Source organism: Alternaria hordeiaustralica, assembly GCF_023758085.1.
Source record: "Alternaria hordeiaustralica strain BMP 2776 chromosome Unknown scaffold_8, whole genome shotgun sequence".
Classification (NCBI taxonomy): Eukaryota; Fungi; Ascomycota; class Dothideomycetes; order Pleosporales; family Pleosporaceae; genus Alternaria; species Alternaria hordeiaustralica.
Window position 1 is genome coordinate 584,508 of NW_026056780.1, and position 18,451 is coordinate 602,958.

The 18,451-nt window shown below is 54.0% G+C and overlaps 7 protein-coding genes across 7 annotated transcripts; 1 reads left to right on the forward strand and 6 right to left on the reverse strand.

The window, feature by feature from the left end:
- Positions 1 to 294: 294 nt before the first annotated feature.
- Positions 295 to 1,638, reverse strand: J4E84_005060 (uncharacterized protein; the record flags this gene model as incomplete). The annotated part of the gene is made up of 1 exon (XM_049387660.1): positions 295 to 1,638. One exon carries the CDS (start codon positions 1,636 to 1,638, stop codon positions 295 to 297), a length of 1,344 nt encoding a protein of 447 aa, XP_049244638.1.
- A 689-nt stretch (positions 1,639 to 2,327) lies between these two features.
- On the reverse strand, positions 2,328 to 3,965 carry J4E84_005061 (uncharacterized protein; the record flags this gene model as incomplete). Its single annotated transcript, XM_049387661.1, has 1 exon — positions 2,328 to 3,965. One exon carries the CDS (start codon positions 3,963 to 3,965, stop codon positions 2,328 to 2,330), a length of 1,638 nt encoding a protein of 545 aa, XP_049244639.1.
- A 312-nt stretch (positions 3,966 to 4,277) lies between these two features.
- J4E84_005062 (uncharacterized protein) lies at positions 4,278 to 5,773 on the reverse strand (the record flags this gene model as incomplete). Its single annotated transcript, XM_049387662.1, has 2 exons — positions 4,278 to 5,113; positions 5,164 to 5,773. 2 exons carry the CDS (start codon positions 5,771 to 5,773, stop codon positions 4,278 to 4,280), a joined length of 1,446 nt encoding a protein of 481 aa, XP_049244640.1.
- A 3,636-nt stretch (positions 5,774 to 9,409) lies between these two features.
- On the reverse strand, positions 9,410 to 10,734 carry J4E84_005063 (uncharacterized protein; the record flags this gene model as incomplete). The annotated part of the gene is made up of 6 exons (XM_049387663.1): positions 9,410 to 9,589; positions 9,637 to 9,746; positions 9,793 to 10,149; positions 10,195 to 10,344; positions 10,393 to 10,516; positions 10,567 to 10,734. 6 exons carry the CDS (start codon positions 10,732 to 10,734, stop codon positions 9,410 to 9,412), a joined length of 1,089 nt encoding a protein of 362 aa, XP_049244641.1.
- A 462-nt stretch (positions 10,735 to 11,196) lies between these two features.
- J4E84_005064 (uncharacterized protein) lies at positions 11,197 to 12,901 on the reverse strand (the record flags this gene model as incomplete). Its single annotated transcript, XM_049387664.1, has 2 exons — positions 11,197 to 11,583; positions 11,630 to 12,901. The coding sequence occupies 2 exons, from the start codon at positions 12,899 to 12,901 to the stop codon at positions 11,197 to 11,199; spliced, it is 1,659 nt and encodes a 552-aa protein (XP_049244642.1).
- An 864-nt stretch (positions 12,902 to 13,765) lies between these two features.
- Positions 13,766 to 14,679, reverse strand: J4E84_005065 (uncharacterized protein; the record flags this gene model as incomplete). Its single annotated transcript, XM_049387665.1, has 5 exons — positions 13,766 to 13,897; positions 13,945 to 14,153; positions 14,202 to 14,358; positions 14,425 to 14,625; positions 14,674 to 14,679. 5 exons carry the CDS (start codon positions 14,677 to 14,679, stop codon positions 13,766 to 13,768), a joined length of 705 nt encoding a protein of 234 aa, XP_049244643.1.
- A 613-nt stretch (positions 14,680 to 15,292) lies between these two features.
- Positions 15,293 to 18,057, forward strand: J4E84_005066 (uncharacterized protein; the record flags this gene model as incomplete). The annotated part of the gene is made up of 2 exons (XM_049387666.1): positions 15,293 to 17,651; positions 17,699 to 18,057. 2 exons carry the CDS (start codon positions 15,293 to 15,295, stop codon positions 18,055 to 18,057), a joined length of 2,718 nt encoding a protein of 905 aa, XP_049244644.1.
- Between the last annotated feature and the right edge of the window lie 394 nt (positions 18,058 to 18,451).

An 18,451-nucleotide genomic window follows, 5' to 3' on the forward strand; every position in this document is an offset into this window, starting at 1 on the left:
TTTTTGTGTGAGGAAACTCGCAAGTTGGTACGTGTCAGACTGATCAAGGGCGCCGCGGAGGATGTAAGGGTGGCGGCGTAGCATGATTCCGTTGAGCATGCACGGTACGACTCATGTAACAGGTCATTGGCTCGTTCGATCTAATAGCCGAACTTGTAACCGGCGGGTTATTGCCAGGTTATCAGTAAAAGGCGTAGCAAAAGTTACAACATTACTGCATTACTCACTCTACATAATGACATGTAGCAGTTACGACGGCATGGTCTGCGTGCCGAAATAATTCCCTCGCAACTACTACTCCTCTTCGGCCAATCGTCTCCATCCGTTTATTCTATCCATCCATTCGACGTTCTCTTCATACACCTCGCGCGCCGCTTCCCAACCACCATCCGGCTCGTCGAAATCCTGGAGACGAACCACACACCCGACGTGACGAGGCCAGTCACCATCGTGTTCGCGTAGGATCTTCTCAATATCCCATATCTCGCCCGTTTCCGCATCGTCGAACCTCGCCGGTATTTCCCCTCGCAGCATCTCTTTGATAACGTCGACAAAGTCTTCGGCTATAGCGCCGTCTGAATCATAATCAAACACTCGCTGCTCCCGCCGAGCTAACTCGACACCGCCGTCTTGCCATATCGCTGCTCTTACAACGGCGTCGCAAAGCTGCTGGCTTGCTCCTTTGGAAGGTCCGTGTAGGACTAGATTGAAGCACCCGACGGGCATACCTAATTGGTACACTGTCTTGACCTCGTTGATCCATACAGCAATTGCCTCTATTATTCTGGTTGCGAACTCGTTGAAATATTCGCTCTCATGCACGAACTCGGTATACCAGACATTGACCCTGCGTTCTATACGGAGATCAGGATTCGCAACGCACAACGGTATGAAAGCCTGTGCGTGGGTTTTTGAACGAGACACGCTCAGTCGGTCCTCCTGGATAATGATCTTGCGCAATTGCCTGCATATGTTCGGGGAAAGCCTCTCGATAAAGCGAGTAGCTACTGCAGCTGCTGAGAAGTACATGAATGGTACCCAACAGTCGTGAAAAGGCGGCTCTGGAGGCACTTTGGGCCACGGAGGCAGGAACTGCAATACTCTTTTGAGCTCAGTGCGGTCTGGAATCCACCACGCTTTTGGTTTCCACTGCAAGACAGTCATCTGAGTTTCCTTTGAGTAGCAGGGCGTATCCTCATTGTCGGATTCGTCGGAGGAGTCAGAAAAGTAATCCTCATCCTCAGAAGGCAAGTCCTCGTCATCTTCCTGGGGACCCGTCGCCTTTCGTAAATCTATATCGTACTCTCTCGAAGTCAAATAGGAAAACTCCGGATATGTCGCCAAGATCTCTACCAAGTCTTGCAGCACAGATTCATCATTGTAGAAGTCTAGGGTCTCCACCGTGGGTAGGAATCCATATCGCAAATTGGTCCTCTTGGTTCTTGAAACCTCTTCCGTTATCCTTTGTACTGCAAGACTCCATGGATATCGTTTCCTCAGCTCTTGCATGACCTCCACCGAGATGAGGCTGTGAGCCCAGTGTACCATGTATCTCAATCGACACCCACGGTCGCCGAGAAGAAGCTCGTACATGAATGCGTTCGTGGGATGGCCAGTAATATCTGGCGGACTGAGCATAGTGCGGAAAGTGATGTCGTTCGTTTTGAATGCCACTCCATCCATCTCTTTCGCGATCCTCTTACAAGTGTATCGCAGACTGATCCTAACCGCGTCCCCGTTTGTCGCCCGAAGAGTCTCCGAAGTCGTGCGATGGCTGTATCCCTGATCTTCCCAGACGTCGTAGTAATACACCTCGTCGCGTAGTTCTCGAGGAAGACGAAAGAATACCGACTGATGCTGGTCCATGATCGTGGGCTTTTTCGACTGCATCTTGGCGCAAGAAAGTTTGTGTGTGTTGGAGAAATGTGTCGCGCGAAGCTTTTGACGTTAAGCTGAGAGTGTGTCTCCCATGGTAGCGAAAGGGCGCTGCCAAGGGCGCAAGGGCGATGGCGTACCAGAATTATCTGGAACACAGAAGCGGTGCAGCGAATATCAATGCATGTAAGTCTAAGACTCAACAGTACCTCGGTGACCAAATAAATTGCACAAGGAAGATCTGAAAGAAGAAGATAATATAGTTCAGATGGATGATACACGGTATTATAGAGTGTGATGACTGGACAACGAAGATGAGATGTCTTGAATTCATCAGCCCAAACAGCTTCCTGATCACTCAACTTCCCCTTCCATGAGGTTGTTAAGCCATCGCCGACAATGTTGGTATATTCCACCTATTCGTCGTCTCTATCTAGTCGGATTCATTGACCTCATTCTGCTTCAAAAAGCATCTCAACCCCCTCCATGTATTCTGTCCAGTCCAGTCGAACAGAGTCTCTGTGTTTCCACACCCCAAACCGCTCCTCATGTGCAGCGCACCAGCCTTCCGGTGGCTCTTCCAGGTTGCGAAGTTCGAAAACATCATCCAAGTCTTCAGGCCAATCGCCATCCTGATCTCTCAACAGCTGATCGATATCCCAAATCTTCCCCATGTCTGCGTCGAACCGAGCTGGAATGTTCCCTTCAATTACCCCCTTGATGGCATCCGCGAAGCCTTCACCAAGCATGTGGTCAAAGTAGGGCCCATGGATAGGGTCGGCTTTTGTGATCAACCTACAGCCTTCGTCCCAGATTGCTACCCTGGCAGTGGCATCGCAGATTTGTTGGCTTGCAAGAGGTGATGGGCCGTGCAAGACCAGATTGTAAGAGCCAGGAGGCATCCCCAAGACAGTCAGTGCCTTTGCCTCACTAATCCACATTCCAATCTCTCTCATCACACGTCCCCTCCCTTCAGTATACCAATGGTTTGCTCTCGTAATACCGATGAGTGAGGTACGCCATATGTCTACTCTTCTCTCAATTTCCAACTGAGTGTTGAAGATACAAAAGGGAACTAGGCCTCTTGCGTGACTGAAGGATTCAGGGTCGCTGCACTCATCTTCTAGTATAGTGACCCAGCGGAGGTGGCTACGTGTAGACTCGCTGAGGCGTGAAAGGAACCGAATCGCGACGGCGGCTGCAGAGAAGTAGGATCGCCTTCCTCCCCGTATATGTACTGCATGGAAAGGATAAGAATTCTCGTCGTGAGGCAGAAACTCTTCCAGTGCCTCAAGATCGTCATCTGTTGGGATGAACCAGCTGTCAGGTTGCCACTGTAGCACTTGCTGCTGTTCTGCCTTGGAAGTGTATACGGGAATATGCTCCGTGAGATAATCCTCGAATTTGTCCCAACGCGTGGCCCAATGCTCAGTTGCCACGAAGAAGGCCCTCCTCGCGTTGACATCGAAGTCGCTCGCAGTCATGTGCCAGAATCCAGGATCGGTGGATATGATGTCTAGTAAATCTCGGAGAATTACGATGGCTTCCGCTGAGTACTCGTCATAATCGACTGTATCGAAACCTCCATTGTCACCCCATAGGTGTCCGCCCGCTAGGGGTCCATCACTGTCTCCCTCTCGATGCAATTCCCTCATCTTCTTGACTGCCAGGTTCGCTGGATGGCGTTCGCACAACTGGCGCATGGTCTCGTCTGTAACTAGAGGATATGTCCATTCGACCATACGACTAAGTATGGTACGCCTTCTTTTACGGATGTAATGATCGAAGACTTGAGATTTCATGAGTTGGTCGGAAGGCCTGGGGAGATCGACCATCGTGCGGAAGGTTATTTTGTTGATTCCCAAGGCAATACCCTGCATCTCCGCCGCTGTTCTTTTGCAGGTATATTGAAGGCTGAGATCAATGGACTCGCCGCCGTCCATTCGAAGTGTCCCAGAGGTGGAGTCGTAGTAGTAACCGTTTGCTTGGGAATAGTAGTGGTAGATCTCATCTCGCAGCTCTCGTGGAAGGCGGAAGAGGAGAGACTGGTGCTGATCCAACGCGTTCTGTAGTGTCGGGTCCTTTGCCATGGTTGAGAGGGTTTTCTCTGGATTAAGTGCTTGTGATGAGACTTTAAAGACAAGACACAGAAGCGGCGTCGCAAAGGCTTTGGATGGGTGTTAGAATGCGATGGTCCGGGAAACCAAGACCTTTTATATGGGAAACACAAAATTCGGCACTAGTCAGACTCGTCAAGGGCGCTGTCAAGGGCGCAGCCGAGGGCGCAACGGCGGAGGTGTACCGTGGTACCACGAACCCCAGAAGCGGTATGACGAAAGCCGAGTTCTTTGAGTCGTAGAGGTATTTGTGATGAAAAGACTACAGCCTTTCATTCGTTCTGTCTAGTCCTCCTCTTGAAGTGACAATTCGTGCCCAGCATGCCTAGTGGCAGTCTTCACATATACGTCTTCGCTGAGTGCAGGCCATTCGCCAACATGGTCGTCCAGGAGCTGGTTGATATCCCACACATGTCCCATATCGGCTTCAACTCTTGCAGGAAGCTCGCCTGTAACCATCTTTTTAACACCATCCGCAAATCCTCTACGCATTGGGTAACCGACATAATCGGAGCTGGGACCTAATCTATGCTCGAGTATAGTGCAGCCCTCGTCCCAAATGGCAAGCTTGATGAGAAGGTCGCTCAGCCGTTGGCTCGCTCGAGGTGTGGGCCCGTGAAGAACCAAGCAAAAGGACTCGGGTGGCATCCCAAGCCTCTTGAGGAACTTGGTTTCAACGAACCAGGGCGCAATTTCCTCGATTCCGTCTTCTAAACCCATGCGCTCGGACAAGTAGTGCTGGTGAAATACGTCTACTCTCCTCTCGATTCGAAGCTTGAGGTTCTCGCAGCAGAAAGGGATAAGGCCTCTAGCGTGAGTTTGCCTGTGTGCCAGGCTTATTCTATCTTCCTGGATAATGATACTGCGTAGATGCGCTCGTGTGGCTGATGGCAAGCGCTCTAAAAATCCAATAGTCACCGCGGTAGCCGAATAGTACGTGTCGTCCAAACGCCACCCTCGGTCAGACTCCTTTCCTATTGCACGCGGCCGTGGAAGAAATTCGAAGATCGTGTCAAGTTCAGCGCGATCCGGCATTCGCCATGGGTCCGGGCACCATCCAAGCATCAACGCCTGAATCGCCTGATTTGGGTACTCCAGATCTTCGTGTACAATCCTACCGTCTGTGCAAAGTCAGAGAACAGCTCAATTTGACTAGCCGAAACATGCCTACTGTCATTTTCTTCAGACTCTCTGGTATACTCTTTGGAAGTCAGTCGCCAGAACTCTGGGTGGGTGGATAGGATTTGCAACAAGTCTTGTAGTAGAGTTGTGTGCGCTGAATAGTCTATACTCCAAACCACGCCTTCATTAAACAGTGTCCCGGAGCTGAGCCAGTGACTCCTGTCGCCCATCCTGATGAACGCTTTCTCGATCTGCTCCGCCGCGGTACTATCCGGATGCAGCTCTCGTAGGCGTTGTATAGCTTCGAGCGTGACCAGAGTATAAGACCGTTCAAACATACGTCGGAGAGGTCGTTCTCGTTTGCGGAGAAGATGATTCCATAAGAGCGCGTTCGATAATTCGCTACCAGGTTCGGGTACATCGAGTTTCGTACGGAATGTAACCCTGTTCACCTGTAGAGCTAGACCCTTCATCTCGGTCGCAGCCTTCTTGCAAGTGTACTGCAAACTTAAATTGATCGGACGTCCGCTAGCCTGTCGAAGCTTGTCGGACGTGGCATCGTGGTGGTAGCCGCCTTCCTCAAAGACATAGTAGTGGTAGATCTCATCGCGCAACTCCCGCGGGAGACGGAAGAGAAGGGATTCGTTTTGTTCGTTCATTTTGATGAGGCGGTGTTGGTGTTTCGAAGCGTCGCGATGATGAGGGCGGACAGGTGGTGAAAAGACGTCCAAGCGTACGTCTAGTGGCTGTCGTGCGCTGTCGAAGTGTCGACCGGTAAAGTTTAATCGATGAGCAGTACAAGCGGACGAATTGTGATGTGTTTCGTAGCAAGAATTTCCCGAAAACTTTAGATACTAACCGTAGCAATCCCGCTCGCGCAAATTCACCGTCGGTGATGTTGGCTGCGAAGAGTTGAAATTAGTATGGTAGGCGAAAGGCGCGCGCACATCGAAGGGCGGCATTACCAAAGAACGCGTTTTTCATCTCCATTGTCATCTCGCCCATGGCAGGAGACGGAAACTGTACGCGCATAGAAGATATACATGATGGTTGAGCGTGTAAAGTTCGAGGAGCGGTGGTTGGGTGTTCGGGAAGTGAGGCGGGCAGTTTGCCGGCGGCAGGCGGCAGTCGGGTTTCAACTACCCAACCACCCAACCATCCAACGAGGAAATGGCGAGCGCTCGATTTTGACACTGACAGCAACGGTTATCGTCACATAATGGTGCAATCGATCGCTTCGACGGCGTTGAAACTTTCCTGCCGATTCCATCCGCCTTCCAGAACGAGGTGAAACAAACGGTAAACTTTACTCAGGGCTCTGCGCAATGTGTTGTAACACGGCCTCTTCAGCTTACTCCCAAACTAAGTTACGATTGCAATCAATCATATCAGGATGACAGGTTTCAGCAAAATGACGCGAACCTTACATTCCATTCTCGTAGTAAGACAGAGCCAAATTTAATGACGACGTACGCTTCATAAAGTCATTGTCCCGCCGCCATGGGCTAGGCGACATATCTCAACAAAGACGCTATTGCTTTGACATCATGCTCACAACGACAATCGACGGTAGCGACTTTGAGATGATTTTCTTAGGACGCGGACATTCTTCACACGCTAGTGAGGGTAACAATGCGTGCTCTTTGGAGCAGGATGAAGGCAGTGAATGTCTCGACCTTTTTCGGGCCCTTTCTACCGTGGTTTTGGGTCAGCAGATGTGCAATCGGACCAAAACAAGGCATCTGAGCCTTCATTCATCCATCAGTTCAGTCCAGCATTGCGACCTCGGGCGAACAAAGGTACTTACACTCTGCTCTACACTCCTAGCTCAACGCTACTTTCCACCTCAGAACCCTCTATCCCCGCAGTCATGGAGGCCACAACCCACCAGCTGTCAATATATCCTCACCTCATTCCCCTGACTACCTCAGAGACTAACTACCATCGCCGGCAGCCTAAGATCCGGAGTATGTCTGACGTTGACATACAACGACTCCGACGCTCAGACAGTTTTATGAATCACAACTACCATATCAACACAACACCCACGAGGCCTCGTCGCACAATCTCTGGTTCAACTACACCAGAATCCAAATACCGGCCACACCATAGGAAGGGCGAGTTACGATACGACTTCAGATTCGGCAACGGCTTCGAGCCAAAAGAAGACGCACGCCGCAAACATGCTCGACATAGACGGGATCGAAGCAGCGTCTTCACAGTCGCAAGCGCACACACACTATGCTCGATACCTTCGGAGCCGCCAACCCCTACATCGCCTTCGCAATCTTTCTTGGACCTTTACTCACCGTCTCTCCCTCCTTCACCAATCAAGACTTCAAATCCGGCATACGCGACAGCATCACACTGCACCCTAACCCCCCTGGAACTACAAGACTGCATAGCACACGGTCGTTATTGCCGCATCAAGACATTCCTGCTCGACCTTCTCCACCTAGATCTCAAGTCCTCGTCTTCCGCCTCTACCCCGAGGACCTCGATGAGGACGAGCTGCAGTCACAAGTTCCACCATGGACGGTGCAAGAGGTGCGATTTACCCGAAGCTATACTCCCGTACATTGATGGCGGATTGCTAACATCGGGGTTTCATTGCAGGGATTTTGGATGTGAAGAATGTAGTGATAAGCATGTGTCATTTCAGGAAGAAGACTGGACTGAGCGAACACCCTCACCGTTGGATATCTCGGATGAAGCACCGCAGATTGATGTAAGTCTCACTATACCCTCCTCTCTTTTCCCCGGCGTATCACTAACATGACTCTCCTATAGCCAATCGCTTTCATCCCCATCTCCACCACCCGACCCCATCCTCTTGACACCGGCAGCGACTCCGCATCTACATCGACACCGAGCTCTCATTCCAGCTTCTCCTTCTCCCCATCCCTCTTCGAATCCACGCCACTCCCCCAAGACACCCCAACGAGCCCCTCACCATCAACAAGTCCAATAAACTACTCCCTCCCCATCCCCTACTACCGATCGTCCCGCCCAACTAGCCCAGCAACACCATCCCGTGCCCGCGTCCCATCCGGCTTCACGGGCTTCACCAGATACATATCTCCAAGAAGCTCTGAAATCAAACCCAGTACCTCCGTCATAGGCGAAAACATCCCCGCGACCGCCGTAGCAATGCTGCAAGCCTCGCCGACTACCATCCACATCCGGCAACCTCTTTCAAGGCCTGGCACCGCTATTCAGACTACTCCATCACCATCACCCTTATCCACGCCAGTGACTGAGATTGGAGACCCGCTCGCGGATACACCGACGCCCACTCTCTTCATCCGAAGTTCGCACTCACGGCCTTCCCCATCACCATCGCCTCTATCCACACCGGTGACTGAGATCGAAAACCCGCTTTCAGATATCACACCCCAACCGTCGCCTACGACGACTGTTATCCGTCATTCACCTTCACCCTTATCCACACCCACACCAACACCAACAACCGAAATCGAGAACCCCCTTTCATGTATCGACGACTTCCCCCTGTCCACCCACTCCTCCCTCCCCAGCACCACCACTAGTCCACCCTCCTCCCCCGACTCCCGCACAACAATCCTGCTCCTCCACCGCGCCCTCTCCACCTCAACCACCACCAGCCAAACAGACACGCACCTAATCCGGACCGCGCGCCTCGTCCTCGGCCTCGCGGTGCAAAGCGCCGCTGGGCGCATCCCAGCCGACATTGCGGAAAAGGTGTCTGCGCAGCTGTTTCCGGAGGAGGGGCAGGAAGTCATGGGGAAGGGGGAGTTCGAGGCGTTTGTAAAGGGAAGTGTGGAGAGGGGAGAGGTTAGTACGGTGAGGGGAGCGCAGATTTTGGAGTTGGTTGGGGCGAGTACTAGCTGGGTGGGGGATGGGGATGAGGATGGGGAAGAGGATGGGGAAGAGTAGGTGTAGATTCGAGGTGTTGTGAGTGATTCGAGGCGTCTGGCTAGGGAGAATTAGTCTTTGTTGTTATGGGTATACCCGGCGTTGTGCTATTCGAGATACCATTAGAAAGTGGGCGCAGGACGCAATAACACTTTAGACATTTAGCAAGAATTTATAATCATGTTAATATTGACTCGCTAGACCTCCTTCACGATCCATAGTCGCGCACTGATTCCACCCAAGACGCCTTATATGATATCTTGATTTATTCCCAAAACATGCTCTCAGTCCTCCCACCAAGACATTCAGTCGTCTCAATCATCGCACCTCCTCATTCTCTGCTCATGCAGTCTAAGACTCTTAACGTGGCTCGCTGACAAGTGGTCTAGGATAGCGTCGTTCTACTCGTCCTCCATGCCTTCCAGTAGCGTGTGCTCGAGAACGTCGCTTAGCGTCACCATGCCCTTGAGCTTGCTGTTTTCGTCGATGACGACGAAGCGGTGGACGCGCGATCTGCGGATCGTGTCGTATAGGGTTGACATGTTGTCGTTGAGCGAACAGGTGAAGATGCCGGGGAAGTCCTGGACGTTGTTAGAAGAGTGTAAATAATGAGGATGTGCAGACGTACGTCTGAGCGCTTTAGTAGCGCGTCGCCGACTGTAAGGTTCAGGTCGTCGTATACACCGCCCTTGATAAGTGCAATGACGTCGACGGCTTCGAAGACGTTCAGCACGGTACCTGTGGATATTAGCCAAGTGCATCATAATCCAACACTACCACCTACCGGCTCGGTCCAAGATGGGCACACTTGATATGCTCTTCTTAACAAGCATGTGGATCACGTCCATGACCGGTGTATCCATCGATGCAGTCGCGAGATCCTCGTATGTACCGACATTGAGCTCCTTCAGCGGCTTCCGCAGCTTCTGTGTCTCCTTGACGTTCACGGCGATGAACTTCAATATGCGGTATTGGGTGATGACGCTAACGACCATGGTTCTACGTGTCTCGTCATCGCTGTCGACAATGGGTATACGCCGGGCGCGCGACTCGAGCATCTTGCGGCATGCTTCGTATACGGGTCGGTCGGGGTGGATGGATATGGTCTCTATGGGTTTGACGCCCAAAGATCTCTCGATGTCTGTCTGTGTGAGCTTGTGTCCGGTATGCGAAGCCGAGCGCTTACCTCGCAGACTGTTCAGGCGGAACTGGTCGACCCGCGCCAAAGCGTCTGGGTTCTGCCAGTAGTACTGGATGACGTTTATATAGTCCGATGTCGTGAGGAGTCCGGCAAAGGTAGATGACTTGGAATCCCATAGCGGCGCTGAGACGATTCCTACATACAGCGTCAGCTCGTGCTTCCATACACCATGTCCAAGCTCACCATTCTGGTTCAGTATGTTCAGACTCTTCTTAACGAGCAGCGCCGTGTCGAAGACGATCAGGCGATAGCTTATAGGAAGAACATCGTAGCTCGTTCTGGCCTTGAGGAAAGCTCTGATGGTTCTCTAGCTCTTGTCAGCTACCGCAGCGACTGTCCGCGATCCAGACTTCATACCAGGCCGTCCAGTTGCTCGCGGTCAACAGCTGAAAGTTGGCGCGGCTGCTCTTTCGGGGGTAGAGGCGCTCGGGACTGTTGGAGCAGGTCCCGCGGCGTCACAAAGGCGGGTCGCGCATCGCTCGGGAGGGCGTTGGTCGTAGAGTCTGCCGTGTCGACGCCCGACATGATTATCGCGTTGCTCCTCGGAGCCGCATGAGCGTGACTCCAGTGATCCCAGCTTCGGGGGTAGATGCAGCGGGAATGGGGGCTAGTTGACGCAGGATTTCTTGAATGCGGTGAAAGTCGGTGCAGGTAGAGGCCCCACGATCGTCATTAGCGCATCGTGGACCTGGAATGTCAATGCGCAAACACGCGGGGCAAACAGATGTAGCATACAACAGACAGCAAACATATATGTGTGACAAGCTCATCTTTACTTGCTTTGCTTTGATTACATTGAAGCGCTCAGTTCTGAGATACGGCTAACCTTAGGGAATGCACCCGAAAGAAACCTGGTCCCAAAGGATCCTCAGGTACGCTAGAAATCATACACTGCCGCCATCTGCCCATGAACATTGCACGCCGCCTGCCCTTCCAAGATATTCCCCCATTCACAGTATCCATATGCCAAGTCGTAACCCATCCACACTATGCGTCGTGTTTCCTGGCTGCCTTTGCGGCGTCCAAGTTGAGCTCAGGACCAGGCTCAGCCTCGGCCTCCTCCATGATAATCTCCTGCGCCGCTGCTTCGACCGGTATCTCAGGCTCGCCGATTGACTTCTTCGCTTGTGCTACGATGGCGTCTGCCTCGGTGATTCCGCCCTTCATGGTCGACTGGTCACCGTCCACACCCATCGCGGCGTCGTTCTTGCGCTGCCGAAGAGCCTTGTTGTCGAAGCGAACGACCATACAGGAGAGGTTGTCGGTCGAAAAGCGTGCGAGGGCGTAGTCGACGAGCTTCTTGGATGCTTCTTGCGGATCGTGAACTTGGCGGACTAGGTCGACGGCTTCCTGGTCGGAACAGACATCCCAGAGCTATAGCTGTTAGCAAATGTCATGAATTTGCGACTGCATTACTTACACCATCGCAAGCGAGAATGAGAAACTCGTCCTGCTCGGCCTGGATCACAGTCTCGGTGGTGTACGGGTGTCCGGTGACCAAGTCCTTCATATAGGCATCGCCCAGTGCTCGTGTGACAGCAAGGACGCCGTTAACGCGGTTGTTGAGGATCAAGCCGCCGGCACTAGCAACACGGCGTCCCTCGTTCTCGTCGCTGCCCTTGTGGTCGTAGGAGAGGCGCAGCGCTCGGCCATTGCGGCAGAGGACAATACGCGCATCACCTACGTTGGCGGTGTACAGCACGCGCTGTCGGCTGGCCTCGTTGCGTAATCTCGCCTCGACTTGCTGTTCAGCTGCGGGCTCCACAGCGGAATCAGTAGCATCGCCGCCTTCGCCTGCATGCTTGATAGCCGATACAGCCGCGGGTGCGAAGAGCACTGAGCCGGTGGACGATTGCGCGTTAGGTACTCGGTCCTCCCACCTCAGAACTGCAATGACGGCGGTACAACCACTGTTCTTCAAGGGAAGCTTCTCCAACTGCTGGTCGACGACGGTGAAGGTCTGATCGAGCAGCTCGGGTATCGGGGTGTTGGGGTTCTTCCGGATTGTCTCTTCCAGGATCAGGTGAAGCTTCTTTCCACACCAGTCGGCAGCGAAGGTTCCGGCGTGTCCGTCGAAGATGGCGAAGTATCCGTTGTCCGTCTCAACTACGGCTTGCGACAGAGGGTCAGACTGAGTGGAGCTGGCGTCGGAGATGGCGCGGGCCTTGTCGGCGGCATACGAGGGCGCTGGGGTGCTCAGGAAGTTGTACAGGTATGCGTGGGTATCCTCCATCGTTCGTCTGCACTTCTTGTTCTTATCCTCTGTGACACCGACGCGGAAGGTAGATCGTGGGCCGGGCGCCGACTCGCCAGCCGAGTTGTTGAGGGAGCCCTGGGGAACACTGAGGGCAGCATCCGACTTGCCCAGCTTCTGCATGGGCGTCTGAGGGGCGGCCTTTTCGGTCATGGTGTTGTTGGTCGTGTTGGTGGGAGAAGAGCCGCCTAGGTGCAGCGACTGTTTCGCGCTCGAGAACATGTCGCGGGCACGCGATACGCCACTACTCCGTCGTTTTCTCTCGGTGGGGGCGGAAGCGTCACTGGGCTTGCGATCTATGGAAGCGGAGCCGTTGCTGGTTGTGTTTGTCGGTGCAGCAGCTGCGTTGTCCGCCGCTGGGGCTGCGGGTTTGGGCGCGTCATGGTTGGCAGGGGTGTCGACGGCGGGACTCTCGTCGTCCTTTGCATTCCCAAACATTTTCGAGAGCAAGCCTCCCTGGGCGCTCCGGCGCCTGTTACCTGCCAGCTTGGAGGATGGCGCTGGCGTTTGGTGACTGGGTAGTGGCGGCGATGTAGATGGGGCGGCCGAGGCGGCGGCGGATTCGCGGATGAGATAAGCGGGGCTCGAGGGACAAGAATGTAGGAAAGATGTAGACGGATGCAAGGGGAGGAGTCGTGGGAGTTGTCGGTGCTAGGTGTAATGACGTCGAGGGTGTATGGCGGGGCGAGCAGCCGGAAATATCAATTGGCGCAAGAGGAGGCTTGACACTGCGAAAAGATGACAAGGCGCGGGCACGTTCCAGGGTTGAGATTGGACGATCGTCGAGATAGCGTGGGCGGATAGGTAGTGAGTTGCAGGCAGCGTGCGCAATGGGAACCCGACTGCTTGTTGTGGAAGTGCGGGGATCAATTGCGCAGGTACTCGACTCACCAAAGCGACCCCGCTAGGTACTGCGCGGGTGTGAATGGAGGCGACGGCGCAGGCCAAATACACGGTCCTGTGACTCTGCTATCACCAAGGCTAGCATACCCAAAGCAAATCCAGGGTTTTGGGCTGCGGATCAGCACGATCTAGGCTCGCGCGCATGCAGACCGGCGCGTACTGTGGAGCCGGCTTGAATTGACTAACATGTCTATGTACAACCGCCGGCCATGACTATCCCGCAACATGAACAGCGGAAATTTGAGATCTTCAGATCTTCATACGCATATTGCACTGTCTCTTGACGTGATCAAGAAAGAACCTCTATTCAAGCCGTCGGCCTGATATCATGCATGCTGACACCGAGCCAAGAATGCTGCGCGGGCATGGCGAAGTTGCTTCTGGTACTAGCCCTTCACCTCACCTTCTCAGGCTGTCCAAGCGTGCCTGGAGGTCGTCGTCATCAGGGTCAGCTCCGCCGCCGCCAACAGCCTGCGCCACCCTAGCTTCAGGTACTGCGTTCTTCTGCAGTCCGCTGGGCGTCTCGCCAAGCTATACGACGTTAGCGATTGCGGTCTTGGTAGTGATAGAGTACTTACAGCCTGACCAAGATCGATGCCTATCTCATCCAAGACCTGGTTGACGACGTCTTCGCTCTCCTCTTCGTCTTCCATGCCAGTGGCATCATCGATAGCGTCGTCCATCATCTCCTGCCGCTGGTCCATGATGTCGTTCTCCTTCTCAAACTCCATGGCAATGCGTTGGAGCGCGGGGAGGTTCATCTGCCTGTTCATGCTTCCGAGTAGTGCTGCACAGGTTAGAGTAGTTTAGGGAAGGGTTGTGGATAGAGACTTACTTGTCGCGCCCTTCATGGACTGCATCATCTGCTCGTTACTGCGTACAGTCTGCCTAGCATTAGCCATATCCTGAACCCAGTTAAGCTCCACCATACCTGTATCCTCAGCGAAATCGCCTGCAGTTGTGTGCGCATCTGGTAGAACTTCTGGATGTATCTTGCGTACGTTAGCCATGTCCTATCAGCGATGCGACAGCGGCTCAGCATACCGCCGTGTGCGCACCAGGTCCTTTGCCTGGATGCGCAGAGGCCCCATCTGCCCATTCTTTGCGCTCTTCTTGATGTCTGCGACTAGCTTCTTCTCCTGGTTCTCAAGCTTCACGCGCTCGCGGTCCAGCTCTCGCTGCGTCTTCTCGAGTGCGCGCTGGTGTTTCCGCAACCGTTCCGCCGGCGTCATGCGCTTTCCGAAGGCCCATTCTACGATCTTCCAGGTTTGTCAGCATGGGCTATGTATACGAGCAGGTATACATACGTTCATGGTTGCGACTAGATTGGGCGAGGTTTGTGGAGGATCCTGGGGTAGACTTGGAGATGTGGGTGCGGCGGGCAGCGCGATACGACCGACCACTTCGTTCAGATTACAAGCCTAGAGGAAGAGACCAGCTCTGGACAGGCGAGTGTTTGTATGGGAGGAGGTCAGAGACGTCAAGTTGCAAAAGTGGCTGCCTTGCCCGATTATGTCATTTGGTGTTCGGCCGGGTTGAGGCGCGGAGGGCAAGATACGCAGACGCAGGTATGGCGATGCCGAGCCTCGAGGGAATTATCTGCCACTTGCCCACCTTTAAGCAAGCGCAATTCTAATACACCAATTCACCCAAACAATTCACGCATTAAACAGCGCCCAACCAGACGTGCAAAGGTGGACGTGAAATAGCTGCACACGTGTATGCCGCGGTAGTGCCCTGGTGGGCGTGTAGCTGTCACGACAGCCAATCCCTGCTTGGGTGCGAGGTGGCGTGTGCACACCAACTCTGACGTTGTCTCAGCATATTCTTTCTCGACACCGCTTCTCTCCACAACTTCACACCCGCCCCTCCGCATCTATCACGACATGCGCCCCTCCGCATAGCGCAACCACCCGAACCACCTCGATGAATCCCGATCGACGCAACGGCCGCCCCTCCTCGCCCGGCGAGTCCTCCAGCAGCGGCCGCCGTGGCCAATCCGACGACTTCGTCCCGCGCCGGAATGCTGGACCCGGATACATGACGGTCGGCGGCGGCAGCACCACGAGCGACGCCGCCGCCCGCCTCGTCTCTATGCTCGACGAGGACTCTGGCTACGGCGGAAGTATGCAAGACGGCGAAGGCAGCGGCATGAATTGGCGGTCTAACATTGGCGAAGACAGGCCATCACCGATGCTGTCTGCCGGCTCAGGGAACGCCGAACACGAACGCCAGCGCAGCCATGTCCTGCAACTGCGCTACAACCAGAACAAGAACGCCCTCGGCCGCGCAATTGCTGGCACCATCGAGACGCTGAAGAGTTTCCAAGAGATGAACCTGAAATGGCCGGCCCACTACCCCTCGGTCCAGGTGGCAGAAAAGCAAAAAGCACATCTCCGCAACGAATCACGGCCTGGCCTGCAGCACACACAGTCGGCCATGGGCAACTTCGACCCCGACATGCGCTCCCCCGAACGACCGCGAGGACCCCGCCGAGCGGGCACGACGATTGGAGACGACTTCGGCGAATCGAGCTCAGCCGCCGAGCAGAAACGCAAGGAGGAGCCCAGACTGGTCACGCCACAGCTGGCCCACGACTTCTCCGTCCTGAAGTTGGAACTGCGCATGGGAGGCCGGAACCAGACAGACCTGGTACACTCGCTCGAGAAGAACTCGGTTGCCTCTCTCCTCGACGGACAGATCCAGCAGAGCATACGCCATCTGTTCTCTCTCAAAGAGCGTATCGAGGACACATCGAGCAAGGTCCTGGTCACCGGAGATCTCAACGCCGGAAAGTCAACCTTCTGCAACGCCCTCCTCCGACGCAAGGTCCTCCCCGAAGACCAGCAGCCCTGCACAAGCATATTCTGCGAGGTGCTTGACTTCAGAGAGAACGGCGGAGTCGAAGAGGTCCATGCGATTCCCATCGGCTCGACATACAACCGCAACGACGAGAGCACCTATGTTGTATTCGACTTGAAGGACCTTGAGAAGATCGTCATCGACAACGACCACTTCTCACAATGCAAGATTTACGTCAAGGACATCCGGGACGTGGATGAATCTCTCCTCAACAACGGAGTCGTCGACATCGCTCTCATTGACGCCCCGGGTCTGAACGCCGACTCTTTGAAGACAACCGCCGTTTTCGCTCGCCAAGAAGAGATTGACGTTGTCGTCTTCGTCGTTTCTGCCGCCAACCACTTCACCGAGTCCGCCAAGAACTTCATCTTCACCGCTGCGCGAGAGAAGGCATACATGTTTATGGTGGTCAACGGCTTCGACACTATCCGCGATCAGAACCGTTGCCAGGAAATGATCCTGAAGCAAGTCGCCAATCTCAGTCCCGCCACATTCAAGGAGTCCAGCGAACTGGTGCATTTCGTCTCCAGTAACGCCATTCCAATGGGCGGAGGAGGGAGCCCTCCCGATGACGACGGCGACGATGACCCCTCTGACAAAGGAAAGGGCAAGGAAGCAGAGAAGCAGCGCGACTTTGCCGATCTCGAGGCCTCGTTGCGACGTTTCGTCTTGGAGAAGAGGGCGCGATCCAAGCTGGCACCCGCCAAGACCTATCTCCTCAACGTGCTAGGAGACATGAACAACCTTGCCACTGTCAACCGAGATGTCTCCCAGAGCGAACTGGACCGTGTCACTAAGGAGATCCAGGCGCTCGAGCCCGAGTTCGAAGAGTCAAAGAAGTCACGGACAGAAGCCGGAGAGGCAGTTGATCGTATGGTCGAAGACACAACATCAGACGTCTATGGTCACACCCGAGACACGCTCAACAACTCTATCGCTAGGGTGGCAGAGCAGGATCTTGGCATCGAATACCCAGGCCTCTTCTCAGCCTACCAGTACGCCGAGGATATCAGGGACTCCATGCTCCACGAGATCACCGAAGCGGTTCGTTTGTGCGAAGAACATGCACGAACCCAAGCGGTACAAGGCTACAATGGCATTAAGAACTTGGGTGTTTTACATCTGGGTAACAACCTGTATGCCGATGTCATGTTCCGCCCAGAGAGGATGTTTAGGAAGTCAGTGCACGCTCTCGCGCGCCAAGTGGACATAGACATTGACTTATGGGACTTCTTCGACGTTGCCAGTCTATGGGAACGACAAGAAAAGGCCGCCGGTGCCGGTATGGCCATGACTGTTGCCGGTGTAGTAGGTGGCAGGTTAGTCGGCGGCGTCGGCTGGCTAGACGGTGCCCTTGGTGCTGCAAAGGTCATGGGTACGAGCAACATGAGGAGACTGATCATTCCCGGTCTCATCGCTGGTGGTAAGCACATCCTCTCGCTGTCATTTGATCTGTACTAACGTCTCTAGTTGCTCTCGGAGTATCATACGTCCTGGCTTCCGTGCCCAAGTCGCTACCTCACCGCCTCAGCGCAAAGCTATCTCAGCAGCTCTCAGCGATCGACTACACACACTCTAATGCCCTTCGCATCAGCTCCGAGGTTCGCCGCGCACTCAAGGGCCCTGCTAACGATGTCCGCATCGGTCTGCAGAGGAACGTCGAGAAGCTCCAGTTGCAGAAGGAGGAGACAACGAAGCTCAAGGCGGAAACCGAAATCGCTCGCAAGTACTTCGGCAACCTCGTCCGCAGCAGCAACGACCTGCGCCAGACGGTCCAGCGTGTTGACCTGGAGGCCGCGCCACCAGCGATTAGCAGCCCGATGCAGTAGATGTTGTTATGCCCTTATGCTATTTGAAAGAGTCACGGCTTACGCGTACGAAGAAAAGGATCAGCATGGAGGCGTTTGCAGGTGTTTAGGATAGGCCATGATGAAGTAATCTTGCCCGCTTTCTCGGTGTACATAGAATTGACCCAATACCCCTCTTGCCCTTTGGCCAATATCGATAGATAGATACATTCAAACTCTGAACATGTGATATGATGATAATTGTGAGAGCTACCTTTTGCCAAGCTGTCGTGCGTGGACCCTGGACGTTGATAGCAGACACGCGTGAGTCGAGTGCATACAGTCCATCTGACCATGGCTATGCCAAGACATGGCATGGGCTAACCTTACTAAGTAGGTGGCATGCTAGCGTTGCGCTCTAGCCTGCTACCTCTCG